This window comes from Chlamydotis macqueenii, chromosome 7 (genome assembly GCF_036417535.1).
Source record: "Chlamydotis macqueenii isolate bChlMac1 chromosome 7, bChlMac1.mat, whole genome shotgun sequence".
NCBI lineage: Eukaryota > Metazoa > Chordata > Aves > Otidiformes > Otididae > Chlamydotis > Chlamydotis macqueenii.
The window spans coordinates 3,191,402-3,208,641 of NC_141562.1; the positions used below are offsets into that span (position 1 = coordinate 3,191,402).

The 17,240-nt window shown below is 35.1% G+C and overlaps 1 protein-coding gene across 6 annotated transcripts in view; it reads right to left on the reverse strand.

Moving 5' to 3' along the window:
• KCNMA1 (potassium calcium-activated channel subfamily M alpha 1) overlaps positions 1 to 17,240 on the reverse strand; it is a 494,817-nt gene that overhangs the window by 2,568 nt on the left and 475,009 nt on the right. For 4 of the 6 annotated variants that reach the window (XM_086752630.1, XM_086752629.1, XM_086752628.1 and 1 more), the window contains 4 exons: positions 9,757 to 9,951; positions 8,121 to 8,239; positions 6,122 to 6,346; positions 4,042 to 4,070 (listed from right to left, as the gene is read on the reverse strand). In XM_086752630.1, the coding sequence (XP_086608756.1) occupies positions 4,042 to 4,070; positions 6,122 to 6,346; positions 8,121 to 8,239; positions 9,757 to 9,951 (568 nt within the window). The remainder of the gene's footprint in view (positions 1 to 4,041; positions 4,071 to 6,121; positions 6,347 to 8,120; positions 8,240 to 9,756; positions 9,952 to 17,240) is intronic. The other 2 variants (XM_086752632.1, XM_086752631.1) reach the window with 1 other exon arrangement.

Sequence of the window (17,240 nt, forward strand, 5' to 3'; positions counted from 1 at the left end):
CATGCAACACCCTCATTCTCCAGCAACAAACCTCAAACTCATGAATGTTTAATGCATCTTTTTTTTTTTTTTCAGATATATTTGTTACCTGTGCTTATGCTTTTTAAAAAAATTTAAATTGAAAAAAAAAGAATAGTATTAATCATTAGTGGGTTATTACCACTCCACAGAAAAACAGAACTGCAGTAAAGCACAGTAAACAAAACCACTGTATTGTTTTTCTTGTCATTTTCAAAATGTATTTTACTTCTTGTTAAAATATCCTACTCATTGCTGATGAGGGTGAATAGTTCCCTGCCCCCTTAAAGTTGCCTGAGTCTGAACAATGTTCCATCTCCCCTCTCTTCCTCTCTCTCTTACCTATTATAATTAAGTTCCCTTTGATTTGAACAGATTGGACGATAGGAATTCATAATGTTACATCCTGCACACTGAAGCTAACTGATTAAGTGCTTTAAATTATTCTTCCTGACAGAATGATAAAGTTACAATCTGTTCAGAGATGATCTACAGCTTGCCAGACTCCTACCGCTTCTTTCTACATTCATTTATCTTTTTGTCAAGCAGTTAAAAAAAAAAAAAAAAGGCCTCAATTCCATAGATCTTTTAAAGTCATCAGAACATCTGAATTATTAATGAGACTTTGAGAGAATGGTTCCTGATGGGGGCTGGTTTAAGAAAGGTTGTAGGAAAAAAAATCTGGGAATGTGTACATATCAAAATAATTTCAGCTCCATTTAAAAAACCATTTAGTTCAAGTGTGACACATGAACCATTATGCATTTGTGGAAACCAATTTTATGTGATCTACGATTAAACTAACCTTTCAGAGAGGTGTAAAGTGTGATGGTTATCATGTTTTAAAAGCCTTGCAAGATCACATAAACAATTTCAAACTAACAGTTTTCTAATGGTTTGTGTTTAAAATGATTTTGATGCAAGTTAAGCACTGTGAACTTTTATCTCTACCTTCTTTTTTTAACATATGGTGCACAAACTTTCCTTACAAACAGAACTTATTGCAAGTTAATTCAATCTCATAGAGAACTGCATGAGTGCTAAGGATCAGGGATGAACTGCACTGTGTTTCTCAGCAGCCAGTATAAAGCACTTCCATCTCCCCTGCTTTCCCTGGAATTTTCAAAAGAAGGCAATTATTTATATGTTAATATTTACAATAAAACTCGTATCCAGGAAGCTGATCTTTAAAAACACATCATCAAGTCTCTTTTTGCCTTTACCTGGCAAGTAATACATATAAAATATAAATAATAAGTGCAGAAACTGGTAGATTCTAATTTCTTTTGCTGTTTAAATTTCTTTTTTTTTTTGCCTATGCTGAAGCCGTGATCCAGCCATTATAATCTACAGCATCAAATGCTTCCTCTTCCTTTTCTGCTGTTAAAATTGACTTTGACCACATAATGACAAATCTCCAGTGAAAGTCCATTGACCTCTACACTTACCTTCGAAATGTGAGCTTGAGACTCCTCATCTTTACTTTTGACCACTAAGATATTCTGTTCCCAGTTACTAAATGTCCACTTGAATCCCTTATACACTTTTCAATCTTTTTTATTATGCTCTCAGTCTGACTTTGGTTCGTCTTCAAAGTCTTAACACAGATTTTTACATATCTTAAACAAACTACTTACTCTTTCCATTAAATAAGTCCAGAAAACCCTTTTTCAACATTTTTTTAGTTCTCTGTCATGTTCAGTCTGTTTTTCTCCCTCTTGGCATATTCATATTGATCTTTACCATATGTGTTTCTACATTATAGTGAGAACAGCCATAGTTTTCTATTTTATTTTTTAAGAGCTGTTCAAAAGAGTCCTTGATCTTCCCATGCTATTTGACGGGTTTGTTTTTGATGGCATCACCTAAGAGATGCTGGAACAGCTAAGTAACTTCATGTATCAGAAAGCAGAAAACATTTACTTTCCTCTCAAACACCTGTTTGCAATGGGCTACCAACATCCCAGTGCATCCATGAAGGTTCTAAAGGCTTCATATTCTTATTACAAATAAATCAAAATTAACATATTGTTTAAGACTGTTCCCTGCAGCATAAAAATATATAAATAATTAAAATAAAATGATCAAAAGACAGATTTCTTCAACTTGTATAAGACTCTACCAATTCTCTCCAACAGATGTATTCTTCTGGTGCTTTAAAATTTCTGTCATTAATTCTGGACTGAGTAATCACGCTTGAATAAACGTCATTGTGAAACACCCTCTCTTCTGAGCAGAGGCAAAGCAAGTATTAGCTAAACGTGACAAAGATTTTACTAAATCTGTATTCTCACCATAATCCCAGGTTACCTTACAATTGTTTTAAATGTGCATTTTTTTCTTTTGTGACATTTGCAGTTTCAAATGAGTCTGTATGCATGAGTTCATGTGTCTCCCCCCTCCACATAGCAGCTTGTTTATAGCTAAGCTCAAAATTCTCTCATGTAATTTCTTCCTGTATGAGAAAAGAGTAATGAAAGTTTTTCCACCTACTGCTCAGCAATTCTTTGTTTGGCAGATGAATATTTTACATGTAACAGGCAGTAAGTAATTTGCAGGGAGAGAGAGAAAATAACTCCTCTTACTTTCTGTGAAGTACTGTGAAGTACTTTTATTTTGCTCCAAGGCAGCTAAACTTTCGGGACCAAAAATGCTTTTCTGGACTTGCTCTTGGTGATTTTTTTTTTTTTTATTTTTTAAACTAGCAAAATTCTTACTTTTAACAATGGGAATTTCACTGGAAAAATGCCTGACTCTGCCAGTTTAGGCCAGTTGGGAACCGATGGCAAGAACCTGTAGGTTTGTTAGAAATTCTGCAGGTTCGCTAGATATGGTTTTGGTGTCAACACCCAGATCAACAAAGTTACTACGAACCTAGTTTCCATTGTAAAAACCATGCTGGGACTGATGTAGGTGGCAGGACCTCCATTTAAAGCTCTGAAGTGTCATCTGGTGACATTGGTGCTGCCTTTCTACTTTCAAAAACCAGGGTAGTTACTAAGAATATTTGACTTGGGATAGGTTTCTGAACAAATGGGAGATTTCCTGTTATTTTTCAATTTAAAAATTTTTGACAACATAACAGAGCTGATTTAAACGTTCCTATACTTATAATGACCAGCCTCACAATTTCATTATTATATCCATATCAGAAATCTTAATCTCTGTATAAACTATTTGATCAATTTGACTACAGTTAGCAGTGAAAATTGCACATGTTGTAACCAAGTCAAAACTTTAAGACTTCCAACTTTAGGACAGAAGAGAATTAGACTTCAATATGATTTTGAGAATTCATATTTGCATCCGTATTAGATATTCTTCTTCTGTTGCTCACAAAGACAAGTTTCTTCTTAAATGTACACTGTTTATTTTTTTTTTCTATTTCAGCTGCAGTTATACAAATACTATATTTTTGGATAAAATCATTATGTAGTATGTGACAAGTGTTTTCATATTAACACCCTTCCTTCCTCTGCTAAATGGAAAACAGATAAAACATTAATGAAAAAGCATTTTGGTGTCAAAGCCATTAACATTCTTCCAAAATGCATAACTGCTCTCAACTATCTTCACTCAATATTGCCAACATAAAAAGATGCTCATGAACATACACAGGGGACAGGGGACTAGGGAGGGGAAGGGAGGAAAGGAATTAGAGTGAGGAATGGGAAATCAAAGTAATGTCTGCACCAGGGTAGGCATCTTCATTGAGCAGGAACCTGGGTGTTTACAAAAGGACACGTGCAATTAGAAAGGCAAGCAGATGAGAGGATAAAAAAAAGAAAACGGAGTTGAGCAACAGCAGCAGCAGCAGCAGCCAGTTTTACTTCTGGTTTGGAGGGGGAAAAAAAAGGCAAAAGAAAACCAACAAAACAACCAACCAAACAAACAAACCAATAACTGAATAAAGTTTGTAACTATTGTTTTTTTTTTTTAATTTCACAAGTTCTCACAAGGACAAAGTTATAGAAGGAAACCCACAGCAGTTGCTAGGTCATGCAGAACCATTAATTGTCATACCTTGGCCCATTCTATTCATCCTTGTTGCACTTTAGAAAAAGAAGTAAGCTATGTAAGTTTTACAATGCTTTTAAACTGTCATATTTCCTGTTGAGCACTTTAACTGGCACATCCTTGTAGCAATAAATATTCTTAGGGCAAAACATGATAACTTCCTTTGAAAAAATAAACATATTAATTTGTCTTTACGATGAAGAGCAACTGTAATTGACTCATTTGTAGGGGAGCATCCATAATTTGCAACATATTTCACTGATAGGGCTTACAGCTGCATTTGAAGGCACACACACATATATACTGTATTCCAATCATCACGCTTAACACTGGGCAGTGGTGCTCTCTGTAGCCCACTTATATGGTTCCAGGTTTTGTCAGTAAAAGTGCTTGGCTTCATTGTCAATTCACACAGCAAGCAAATCTTCAAAATTATCATGCTTAGGGAAGGGGAAGGTAGAAAACAACACTAACCATAAAAGCACCTTGTCTGGGTTGGCAATTACATCCAAATATTTATTTTCTATCTATCTGCGTGCTTTCTTGCTGGCTAGCCAGAGAAGGTGGTATGTGCTTCTGGCCTCCCTACCTTGGGAAACTCTTCATACCACCTAGAATGTGTTCTGTATTTCAAAAGGTTGGCATTTGAAATTTAAAAAACAAGCTTGAAGTATCATTTCTATGGCTGTCTAGGATAGGTTCCTTTCCACTACTTTATTTAATTCCCTGCCACAATTTTTGTTTGGCTAGGTGTGTCATTGGCGAGAATCTGCAAGATCCAAAGTCTAGCAAGTGCCTAGAACATGATGCCTCAGCACAGAGAATATTGCTACCCCAGTCCTCTTTTTCTGCTTATTAGCTATCTAGGGCACAGCACCTTTACTTCCCAAATGAGAGAGACCTTAAAGGCACTCAGTTGTCTTCCACTGTGTTCCTGCATACTGGCATGCACCTGTTGGAAAAAACCAGCTACAACATGGAGCAGGATTTCTGGAGGATCTTCGCATATTAGGACTCTTGGAAGATTTACACCACCACTCAAACGTGGAAAAGTTAAACTACCATCTGGGGAAAGGAACAAAGTCCCTCGAGATCTGATACTTAAGCATAGAAAAATGCTTGCTCTTTTCTGAACATTATTTATTCTGTACATAAGGTGACTAATTCACCTTTTAAAGACGTAAAAGCCCCAGGAAGGCAATTTTTAATGACTTACATCCAATATTTATGATACATATGGCTTTTTATCCCAAATGTCAAAAGTGAAAGAAAATATAGCTATTCATGTGGCAGTATAAATAGACAGAATAATAATTTAATATGCAATTAGACTCTTTCTAAACTTAAATTAAACCACTGGAGTTTTACAACTCCATGCCAGATAATTTCAGTATTAAAGGGAAAAGACACTATCTCCAAAAGGCTAGTATTTTAGAGAAAGTCCTTAAACAAGCAGAAAAGTCCCTGATATTGCTTTGGTATAAAGCAGGTGCGTAGCAATAATCTATACAAAGAGTGTAAGCCTTATAGAATATAAGCTTTGAGAGTGAAAAAATAGGAGAGATTTTTGGGGTTTTCTTTTTTTTTTCAATGAGTTAGTTTTATAAGGTTTAAATAAATGTAGCAACTCCTGTAAATATGAATATAAAAAACCTACTGCAACATACATCAACACTTCTGCACTAAATGACTTTCTTTGTGTAACTGACATCAAGAGCAAGCGTTCGTGTTAAATATACTTTATTTTCTGATATGTAAAGTAACTGCAGTGAGTTATTTATGTTTTCAGTGTGCCTATTGGTTTAGAATTTTATTTTTTTTTTTGTCCCTTAGTGTCATAAATAACTTTTGGTCCGTCTGCTTTGTTGCTGTTGTGCTTAAGGGTTTTATGGTGGTGAAATAAAAATGACAATCACATGCACACTGTCATACATATGCAAAATATGTGTACAAAAAGGGAGAACTCCATGGGAAAACAGGGAACATTACTGCTGGAAACATTAACTGGGGAGAATGGGTGGTGAATGCAAGTTTCACACACAGCGGGAGCAGGTACACATATTAAAGTCTATCTTCCTGCACATACTTCTGTTTTTCCCGGGAATCCCTGGTCTTGGTGCGATTCGGTCGGTTTGCTGTTGATGGGATGGAGTGAACTGATGAGCTTTTCTTGCTGGAAGAATAGGAGGAATGGGAGGAATGAGAAAGACTGGCCCGGGACTGGCCAGCGTTGTGGTCAAATTGCATCAAACAGAAGATCAAGTCTGTCGGCACAAGCTCAAATTCATATGGTGGGTTTGTGATAACATAACTGGAAAGAAGGGAAGAAAGAAAAAAAAGAAAGAGAAAGCAGGTTTAGATTTGTACTATTTTTTTTTTTAGAGTTGTTCTCTCATGAAGATTTTTGCATTTTTTGCAAAAATGTTTGCAAAATTTTTTTTTGTATTTGTTTCCTTCAGTGTGTACCTAATTTTAGCTCACATAAGAAGGTCCTAAACAGATATTATGTCAGATATTTCTTTTTGTATGTTTTCTGTGGCACAGACATACTGTTTGGGTAGGATGTTCAAGTGAATCACGTCATACTTTTTCAGGGAAGGCACCATACAAATCACCCCCCTTTCTCTGGCTGTACCTTACTGCAATGACTCTAGCAAACAGATTTACATATCGACAAAAAACAGTAATGTACCCAGGCAGCAATAGTATTGAAAAGAATGGCTGAAAAGCAGGGATAGGAGGATTTTGGGTGCAGTTATATCTAAATACATATTGACTATATATTTATTAAATATTTAAATACTGTCAATAGAGCAGGGGATATAATTATTTGTTTGGATTATGATTGTACACTAAACAAGTTGAGGAAAATACATCAGCAAATTTGCAGCAAGGTTAATTTTGTTCATTCATTCCACATGCATTTTCATGGCCTCAAAGAGCATTTATAAAGAGAAATGTGCACATCGAAGAATCCAGTATTGCTAAGTACACATCCCAGGGCTGAAATAAAAACTCTAACAGTTTCAAGAATCCCCACCTTCAGCTAACCCTCTTTCAAGGTAGAAAGGGCTTATAGACCCTGCTGCTAATTTTTTTTCATGCATGTGAAAAATATATTTTAGCAAAGCAACAGGCATTTTCCATCCAAGCAAGAAATGAGTAAAAATTGATCACAGCACTCACAACTTCTTTTCAAATTAATTCAGTGCTCATAAGAAATATGGTTTAGCTGCCTTAGGGACGGAAGCCACTTATTAATCCAAAAAATAATCCCAAGTATAACAAGTACAGTATAAATCTAAACTGAAAATTATTTTTTCTACCCAATTTGTCCAAATCTTTACAGAAGAAATTGTTTTGGTGGGCTGCATGGTTGTTTATTGCCATGTTCACCCAATAATGATGCTTTCTATAGAGAATGAAGCAGTAACAGATGGTAGATTTGTTATAGTTCTGGTATGTCTCTGTGTGTATATTTCTAGTAGACATTTAATTAAGACACATTTCAAGTAAGCTGCTAAATGGTCTTCAGTTTTCAAAGATGGAAATGTGTCTGCTCTGTTTAAAGCACTGAGGTCAGTCTTGGTGCTACTGAAGTAAAAATGCAGCCTACCAAAAGAAAGGTTTCCATTTACTGGAAGAAATTTGATTAGATATAGATAGTACCAATGGGAAGCCCACAGGAGTATTTTTTCATAATTCAGAAAAAAGAAAGTCTACCTACTATAATCTAAATTATTATCCATTAACTTACAGCTGATTGATACAAGTAAACTGAAGTCCTTTCCTTATATGCAAGCAGTAGATCATCATAAATCAAACAAGATAAAGCAATGTTCTGAAAATTTACTTCGAAAATTTTTAAATTAAAATTAGGTGAAAGCTTATGTTATGATATCCAGCCAATGATTTAAACTTAGCTAAAGAGCCATCATGAAGCCCTCAAACAGTTAGCTTTTGTGGTACAGTTATGTAAAAAATGGAGAAAGCTCTTTTTTATATTTATTACAGGCACTGGGATCTTCCTCACCAAGAAGACTGAAGGACAGTGAAGTAGAGATGTTCTAAAAGACTGGACTTACCGTTTAGTGCATTGGCTGGGAGTACTTAGATGTGCATCCCTTAATCGATAAATTCCAAAGCAAAGCATATTGTAAGTTTTCAGTGCTTTACAAAATAGATCTCCATAACAACCTCCATCCTAGGAGAAAAAAAGGAGAGCGGGAGGGGGTGAGGGGGAGGGGAGAGGGGAGAAAAAGAGAATAGCACATTTTTTTCCTTTCTTTTCTCTATTAACACAGTATCAGGGAACAAGGCTTTCAGTATGAGCCTGTACTAAAAGGACAATGTCTACACAGTCTGTCGTTTGTCACAAATGAGAAGCTTTCACCCAAGGAAATGAATAATCTGAATGTTTTATTTCAAATAAGTAATTATGTAAAGTTATCATTATTGGTCCATGAAAAGATGGTAAATTGGGAAGAGTGATTTTCTTTAAGCTGGAAATAGAAATTTTGGTACCAAACAATACATATTTCTACAAATTACATTAACTATGGTATTGAAATTGTTTGTATTTTCGACCCTTTTTTAGCAGTAGCCATACTGTCATCTAGACAAGTAAACTCACTGGGGAGCACAACAGAAATTAGAGTTCTGAGTGGTTAAAAGGATAATAAAATATATCCCACTTTATGATGAGAGGTATGCTATTTTTCATAAATACTATAAAATGTTTTGATTAGCAAAAAAAGGTTTAGATTTTATTATTTGTATATCTAAAATATTGATTCTTAAGTAATTATGATTGTTAAGGTATTCCTCCTTCACTGATGTACTGCAACTGAGGCTCCGATGAAACAATATTTGCTTGGTTTATTTGTGAAAATGTTACATCACGTGACCAAGTGTTTTGATTAGCTGTTAGTGAATGGATTTCTACATGAACTGATAGGCTGTTTATTTCTATCTGTATACTCTCATCACCCTTAATCCTTAAACTGGGATTCCCTGTCATTTCTGTGAAGAAGGTCGCTCCATTCTCTTTGAACACAGCTGGTGAACACAAGGTTAACTTAAGAAATATGAAATCCTACATCATCATCAAAGCGAAGTGGGTGCTTTGGGATTTACCTCAAGAAGATTACAAGATTTGGTCCAGAAAACATTTCTAGGTACCTCTTTATCCAAATACACCATTTTTTTTAAAGACAGTGTCTTTATTTGGTTTTGGTTTTGTGATTTATTTTTTTTTAACTTCAGTCTTAGGATAATGGATAATTTTAACAGCAAAAAACAAACCTTACTGCTTTGTTTTCAAGCTAATAAGCATATTTTAAACAAGAACTTGAGAGATTTGCAGAAAGACTAAATAAGCTTAGCAAAACCCAATGAAGGTATAGATGTTGCTCATGTTTACAATGGATTATTGTTAGAAAGGTTATATCAACCAAGTCAGCTCATCCATCTCTAGCTAACAACTAAGAAAAGCCTCAGGATCATTGGTATGAAATATCCAGGCAAGGAGTATGGGAAGTCATATAGCTTCTGAACAGCAAACCTGGCACCCTGTGCTGTAAATTGTTAAACGATCCAAAAGCTCTGTTAAATTGAATAATATAAATTATACACTAATTAAGATAGATGTTTAATTCCATCTGAGAGAAAACAAATAGACTGCAGACCGGCCTTGGTCCTACATTTGCCTCTTGATCTTACCCCTAGGTCTGCAAACGGCCCATCATACAAAGCCAACTGAGCAACTCGACACCTGTCCCTGTTTGCAAGTGTCTGGGGCGTGCTGTAACCTCCTCTCAATGCATTTTCCTCAGCAATCAGTGCTTCCAGCTCTGGTGTGGCTCCTCCTGTTACCAATGTCCGTATCAGTGTGAGGATATTGTCATTGAAGTATGTCTGCAGAGATAAAAGAAAGCTCTTTAAGCAAACACCATTAAAGTCACAACCGAAGACATCCAAATTACAACTTTTCTGGGTTTCTGCTGTTTAAAGTTCTTGGCTGTCTCTTCAAATAATTTTATATAGAAAGTGAAAAGACAGCAGCCTCCAATTACTCTATTTTCTTCTATCCCATTAGGCTCCTATACCAGATCCTTCCTTTTAAACACCAATTCAGGCTGATTTTTATTAAAGTACAAAAATTTGAATGATTTATGTTTCCTATAATTGGTGTTAGTAGTGATGCAATGACTGCTTTCCTTCTCGTTGCCTTCATGTCTAATAATGGGCTTTAGGACATGTAATTGTAAAATTCAGACCACATTTAAAGCTTACACAGGCTAGATTGCCTTTTTACTCTTGTCACCAATTCGTTGGGGAGCTGCCTTTGTGCTGCAAATGTCATTACTTATTACTGTGGCTGGACTCTAGCAGTCTAACCGATGTATTGTACTAAACATCTTATTACGAGACTTGACAGTGTTCAGACATAAGCATGTATCAATTAAACATCTTGAGTTCATTCCAGATAAATGTATGATGAGTTTGGGATCCTGGTGGTCCTTTTAAAAAACTCTAGGGTATAGGGTAAGTGTGGTTTATTAGGGAAGATTTACTCCACACTGACATTTTGCCAGCATCTATAGCATTGCTAGTCTGTCAGGCAAACAATGGGTATTTTAAATATTAATTTAATGCCAGATGAATGACTTTCAAGTTCACTTAAAAGTGTACTGGTATGGTTCAGAGATACTCAGTTAAATATCTGCAATGTAATGTAATGTGCAAAAAATAATGTACAATAAAAAGAGGAGACACCATCACTTACAGTGTCCCTAATATCTGTGCTTTCAGAAGCTTTGCAAGTGTGGGGAACATACGAGAAGAAAAAGCTCACAGTAGGGAACACAGGATTGACATTTGCAGATTCACATTACTAGATTTGTTACTTTTGTTGAATTTAGGACTTGCAACAAATGTCTGTAATCCAACCTAGCAAAAATGAATACTGAATTCTCAAACAGTGCTGGTTGTCCAAAAATAATACTTTTTTGACAATACTTTTCAATGAAATTCATTGCTCTATCCATATAATTTAATTGTATTTAATACATGGGTAAACTGAGGTACAGGTTGAAATATTTTATCCTGAGATCAAAAAGCAGAACTGGCTTCCTATCCATACTACTTTGATATTTCTTTGAGTAATGAAACTTCAGTTTTATTGTTCACTTGAGATGACAGATAAAATAGGAGAAAATGAATTCTACATTACGATGTTTTTCACTGTTACATTGAAGTTTCATAACTTCAAGCTTCTCTGCTTATTTACATAGGCATGTATGCCATTTACCTGTTGACTAAATTAAAATGAGATGAACATATTGATATTGTTATACATGCCCTAAAGCAAATATTTGCATCTCATCAACTCCAATTATTTTAAATTAGCCCGGGTAAGGTACTACATATTTTAAATACAAAGTGTACTGTAAAGCGTTGTCTGACATTAGCAGGGGTTCAGGAAGATTCAGTTTGTCTAAAACAACAGCTAATCTTAAATCAACTCTAAATATGTGGATGTACTGTGTAACAATACAAGTGTAATACTCACACCTTTCTTAACATATAGAAAAATCAATGTGACCCCTTGCAGGAATGTAAGTCCGGAGTAATGATACGATGTTTAATAGAAATTGCCATGGTGAGAGAGAGAAGACATTCAAGGCACGTTTGTTTATTCTTCAGCTGTTTCTTCCTTGATGTCCCTGAGGTGAGAATCAGAGTAGCCCTCTTTGGCAACTCTACCCCACTGTGTTTTACTTGTCCAACACAGAAGTACTCAGAATTAAAAAAATCAGGATTGAGTTTAGTCTCTTTTCTTGGCCTTTGTCAGTGAATAGTATATACCACTCAGAACTAAAATAATTAGCATAATTCCTTTGCTCCTGCAGTTTGGCAGTGGCAGTGATGTTACTTGACACCAGTTTCATGGATATAAGGCCAAATTCTGCCAGATCTAGAGGCTGGAGGCACTGCAGTTGTAGAAGCTGGAAAAGCTCTGAGTAAAAATGTGCTTCAATGTATTCTATATGGCACTTTAAGCACACATCCTCACAAAAGCATACCATTTTCTGCAATAGTATCTTTTCTCATGCTTTCCCCACTCTTTTTTTTACAGTATTTTTGATTCCTTTATTTTCTTTAAGTAGTGAAATCTAATATTATTAAAAAATGCTATTCTCAGTTTTACATCTATAAATCGAGATAGAAGAACATGAAACAAAAGTAAAGCGTATCTTTACTGGTAGAGTTTTCAAGTGTGGTTTACAATGAGGCCAACTATGGTAAGAAATGTTCAGCTGCTCTAAGCCTGATAAATGTTTGTTCATGTAAAATAGCCTATTTTTATAGACTACTGACTTGCTGTGATTGGTAAAACATGCAAAAGTCTAAAATTGTACTAATAGTTTTATTACTCTTTAGGATGTATCATTAAGCCAGCCTTCAGTGGTTTCCAACCCTTTCTCTCTCTCTTTATTCTGTAATTCAAATTATAGCAAATATAGCCAGAATCCAAAATTTTTATACATATGCTCTTAGCTCATCTGAATTTTGTCCTGTGCAAGTAAAAAATTACCCCTTACTGTAAATTCAGTTGTAGCTCACTAGAGCATGATCTACTAAGAAATATACTGTGGCCATATCACTCATTTTACTACAGATCTTGTATTAAAACCAAGAAATGAAAGCAGTAGTAAAATAATGTATCAAGTCAGGCACCTTTCAGAAATTCATTAATACAAATAAAATAAAAGACACCACCACTCCCAAAGCCCAGCCTAATTAAGACATAATGGTCTCAATTCTGACTTATGTCATGTGGCAACCAGGAGTAACTCTGGGAGCCATATACTATTATGAAATTGATGCAAATGAGAAAGGAATCAGGTCTGTTGTTGATAGAACAGAATGCTGTCATCAGAGAAAGAATCACTGCTAGACAAATGTTAAGGCAAAGCTAAGACACTTATTAGCAAAGGAGGCAACATTTATCTTGGAACAATTTCTTAATTTGGGTTTCACACCATGACTGATGTGGATGTCACCATTTACTTAGATGGATGAGTGCAGCCAAATGATAGGGTTTGTTTATTTGCCGTCAATGACTGAAGAGACTCCAACTTTCACGATGCACTGCTCTGGCATTGGAACAATTCAGAAAATGCCCAACCATAAGCAAGAAAGGATGGGTAAATAGGAAGCTGTAACTTGTCACCTTCTGCTAAATAGGGTTGCTTCCCCCTGTTCTAATACATTTAACACTCCTCAGGAAAAACCCATCTATCCATGCTTTTGATTGTCACAAAAATCAGACTCCTCTTATTGTCTCTTGCCACATTTGAACTAGGGGACACCGAAAAGCTGAACTAGCTGATATCCATTTCCTTTGCAATAATAATACACTGAAATTAATTTGAGAGTGATCTTCTACTTGCTCTATGGGAGGATACATGGCCTGGATATGCCAGTACTTATAAGAAACTGATCTACAGAATGTCTTTGGAAAGGTGGTGCTGTACTTAAAGTAACAAGACACTTTCCAGTGATGGCAGTGAATCCCTTTTGTTGACTGTAAGATCATAACTGAAGAAATACTTGTTTGCTGCTGCCATTAACTGAACTCCACACTGGATCACTGTATGATCACTATATGTATGGCATCACTATAATCAGCATTCTAAATGAGAATACGAAATAGATGTAGTCTAAATACAGGGGAAAAAAAAGGAAATGCATCATAGACACTGACACTGGGTAAATAGCAAGAAAATTCTGACACAGATATCTGAGCTAGCAGTGCCACCTAGCCTATGCTCCAGAATTGTGGTGCAGCTCTTTCAAACATTTCAGGGATACTTTCCAGTTTGTTCAATCATTTTTTAAAGTATAATTACCAGAGTGCTTATGTTTTGCAGTTAATGCTGTCAAGCCTTTAAACTAATTGGTCTTTTACAGAAGATTTAACTGAAAATTAGCACATCTTTTAATAACATTGCTTTAACTTTAATAGCACTTTGCTTTTCATTTATAATTACTCTAAAATTGTCATTTTCCAACTCATATCTGCCTTTTTTTTGGTGTTTCCTAGTGTTTTTTAATAGATTTTTTTTTAAGATCCCTGCTCCATTGCATGCAGTTTTTAACATGCTTTCAAACAAATATTTTAACTTCGTTTTCTTTTTCAATTGGAGGAATTCTATTAAATGAATCATGTATATCCAAACCTAGGGAATGACTAAGCTAACATCAGTTACTTATACCAATAACAAAAAAGCCTTTGAGATATAGAATCAAGAGCAGAAAAGAAACAACAGGGTTTCAAAGTGTTTGAAAAATCTATTGATTCTCAAAATATTGTCCAGACTTTGAAGAAGTTTGGGACACTTTAGGTTAGAAGATGCTGCTTGCTAATCCCCTGAACAGACTGGCACAAAAAATAGCCTTGAGTTTCAAAATGTCCATATCATAGATTAGAACAGTTTCTTTTCCTATATAAATAAGACAGTGAGGATCCCTGAGGAAGAAGTCTTGAGTAAGGGATATACTGGAAAATTGGTTTTACCTATTTTAACTGTTGTCTTCCATTCTGTACTTTCACTTACATGAAGAAGTAGTACAACTTAGTATTACAGAACAAAAATCAAGGCTTAAACTTCCACCACAAGGAAATAATTTCTAGGATATCGAATGTTAAATTGTATAATCTGGTTCTGGAGATCCTTGCTTCTAACAGCACCATTGTGACAGTGTATCAAGCCTATTGTTAGGGGTACGTATGGGAGGGATGCCAACTTGCCAGAACTTCTGTGGTTCTCATAGCTTCAGTGCCAAAAGGAATAACAGAGAAGCTTTGGCTCTCAATCCAAGTTTTCAAACCTTTGAAGGCACTGTGTGTTGATAAAACTGGTTTCCTTGCATGCACAGGATTTTCTGCAACAACTATCTCAACAACACCCAGAAAAGGAAAAAGTACTTTTCCTCAAAAAAATTTGCTTCACTTAAGCTATCCAATGTCAAGTAACTTTTTTGTAGCTAACGATAACCTTTTTACCAAAACGTACACATTACTTAAAAGATGCCTCTAATCCTATATTTATTAAATGCACTGGATTTGGTGGTGAGAATGTGCTTTGCCTTTCAGGAGCAGTGCCACCTTCAGACTGACAGACTACGTATATTCTTTCCCTGTGTTTGCATATGTTAAGACAAAACAAATATTAATATATCATTCAAGTCTCTGATGGCAGTAGATGTCTCTTCAAAGACATACAATAATTAGCTGGCATGATTTAACAGTAGCCACTGCCACACTTAAAGTATAAACCACGCCTAGAGTCTTCACATGGAATACAATAATGCACTTTAACTGAAGCCTGGCAAGACCACTCATCAAAAAGACAATGCAGTTTTTGAACTCTTTATTGTCTTCTGAGACATGATCTTCAAACTACTGCACTGTGAATCATAAGCTTGTGGAATATATTGTCTTTGCTGCAAAAGACAAACTGTGTGTAGATAGCCTGTAGATAGCATTTTATGTTTGAAATAAGAAAATAATAGACAATTTCAAATTTAAAATATCTTATATTGTCATCTTACATTTAGGAAATAATGCTAAACTAGCAGAAAGTAATGATCTTCAGCTTTCAAATTTGAATCGGAAAGTGACAATGCATTTCTAATCTGAGATTACTGAGTAGGGTTTAGTCCACTATTCCTATATTAATAACATTATATCAAAGAAAATAATAATTTATCACTGATTAAACCTGTTAAATTATTATTAATATTCAATAACTGAATACTTTAGCAAATTATTTAAAATATATTTTCTATCTCTTTTTCTATATACATACATCTATATGTATGCTTCAAATTACCTGCAGGTCAGAAAAAATACTGCACACATGGGTATTATTCTACTTTCTGATCTTTCTTATACCTCTTTTACTAAAAACCCCCACTGCTGTGAGAAGAGATTCATTCTTAATGGAGCAGTTCATGCATTGTATGTTAGTATTGTAGCCCATATGACAAATTTGCATTCCAGAGATATTAAAAGAGATCATAAGTTGGAATTTTTCTATTAAAAATAAGCAAAAAAAAATCCCTCAATTACTAAGAGGATCGAATAATTAATTATATCTTTGTCTCATATTGACCTGTTACAGGCTAGCACTATGGGAATTATTTCCTTCTTACAAAATTCCTGTGCAATTAATAGGATGAAAGCATGACTGCAGATCTCAAAATTTGGTTTGGATTTTGAGTTCAGTTTCCCCGTACTGGGCTGAAGTTAGGCAGAATAAATAGAATCTGGCCCCAAAAATCAAGTTTACTCTAGAAATTAAAAAAAGAAGTAATATAGTGCAAGTAGCTTAGTTTGTGTGAGAAACACTCTTTTCCTTGGAGAAGAAGTGAAAGGAGCATACATACTTCCCATGAGAATAGGGATGGTAAAGGGAAAACATCTCACACCTTACACTTTCTGAAGGGTCAAGAAGAATTGTACTTTTCCAACTCTTCACTAGGCCTTTGAGGAATGAAAGAGAAAATAACGCTGCTACCGATCAGCAAAGTGGTGAAAGAAAAGACAGGATGGTGAACAATTCTAACTGACTGAATCCTTGGCTTGTCTTCTTGATTAGTATTTTTTCTAAGTTAGAATTTTCTACTCTTGTTATCACATTTACTTCTCTGGCTTCAGGCTGCACTGTCTCTGACGTATAATAAGACCACTTAGATGTGAAAATGTTTGAAAAAAAAGACTGTTGAAGAAAAGTATTGCAGAAATAGAGGGACAAGTTGTCAAAAACGAAAAGTTAATAAAAGCTAGCAACAACTAAAAATATTGTGAGGATTATATGATAAGTTCCAAGCAAAAATTTCTGAACAGTCATGTTCCACATATTTCTTATTGCGTGCCGATGATCTACATGATATATCTTTGCACAAGAAAGCAATGGTGTCCACAACATTTTGCTCAGTTTTTGTGGTAATGCCAGTGGCAATCAAAACATTTAACTCTACTTTTTCCAAGATTCTGGAAGTGCCCTACTGAACGATTCATTCGAGGACATTGATTTAGATAATAATTTGAGTATATAAACAGCTCTCAGGATAACAATTTGGAACCTTCATGTTAAATTATTCCTATTTATAATGTGAAAATGCTGAATATT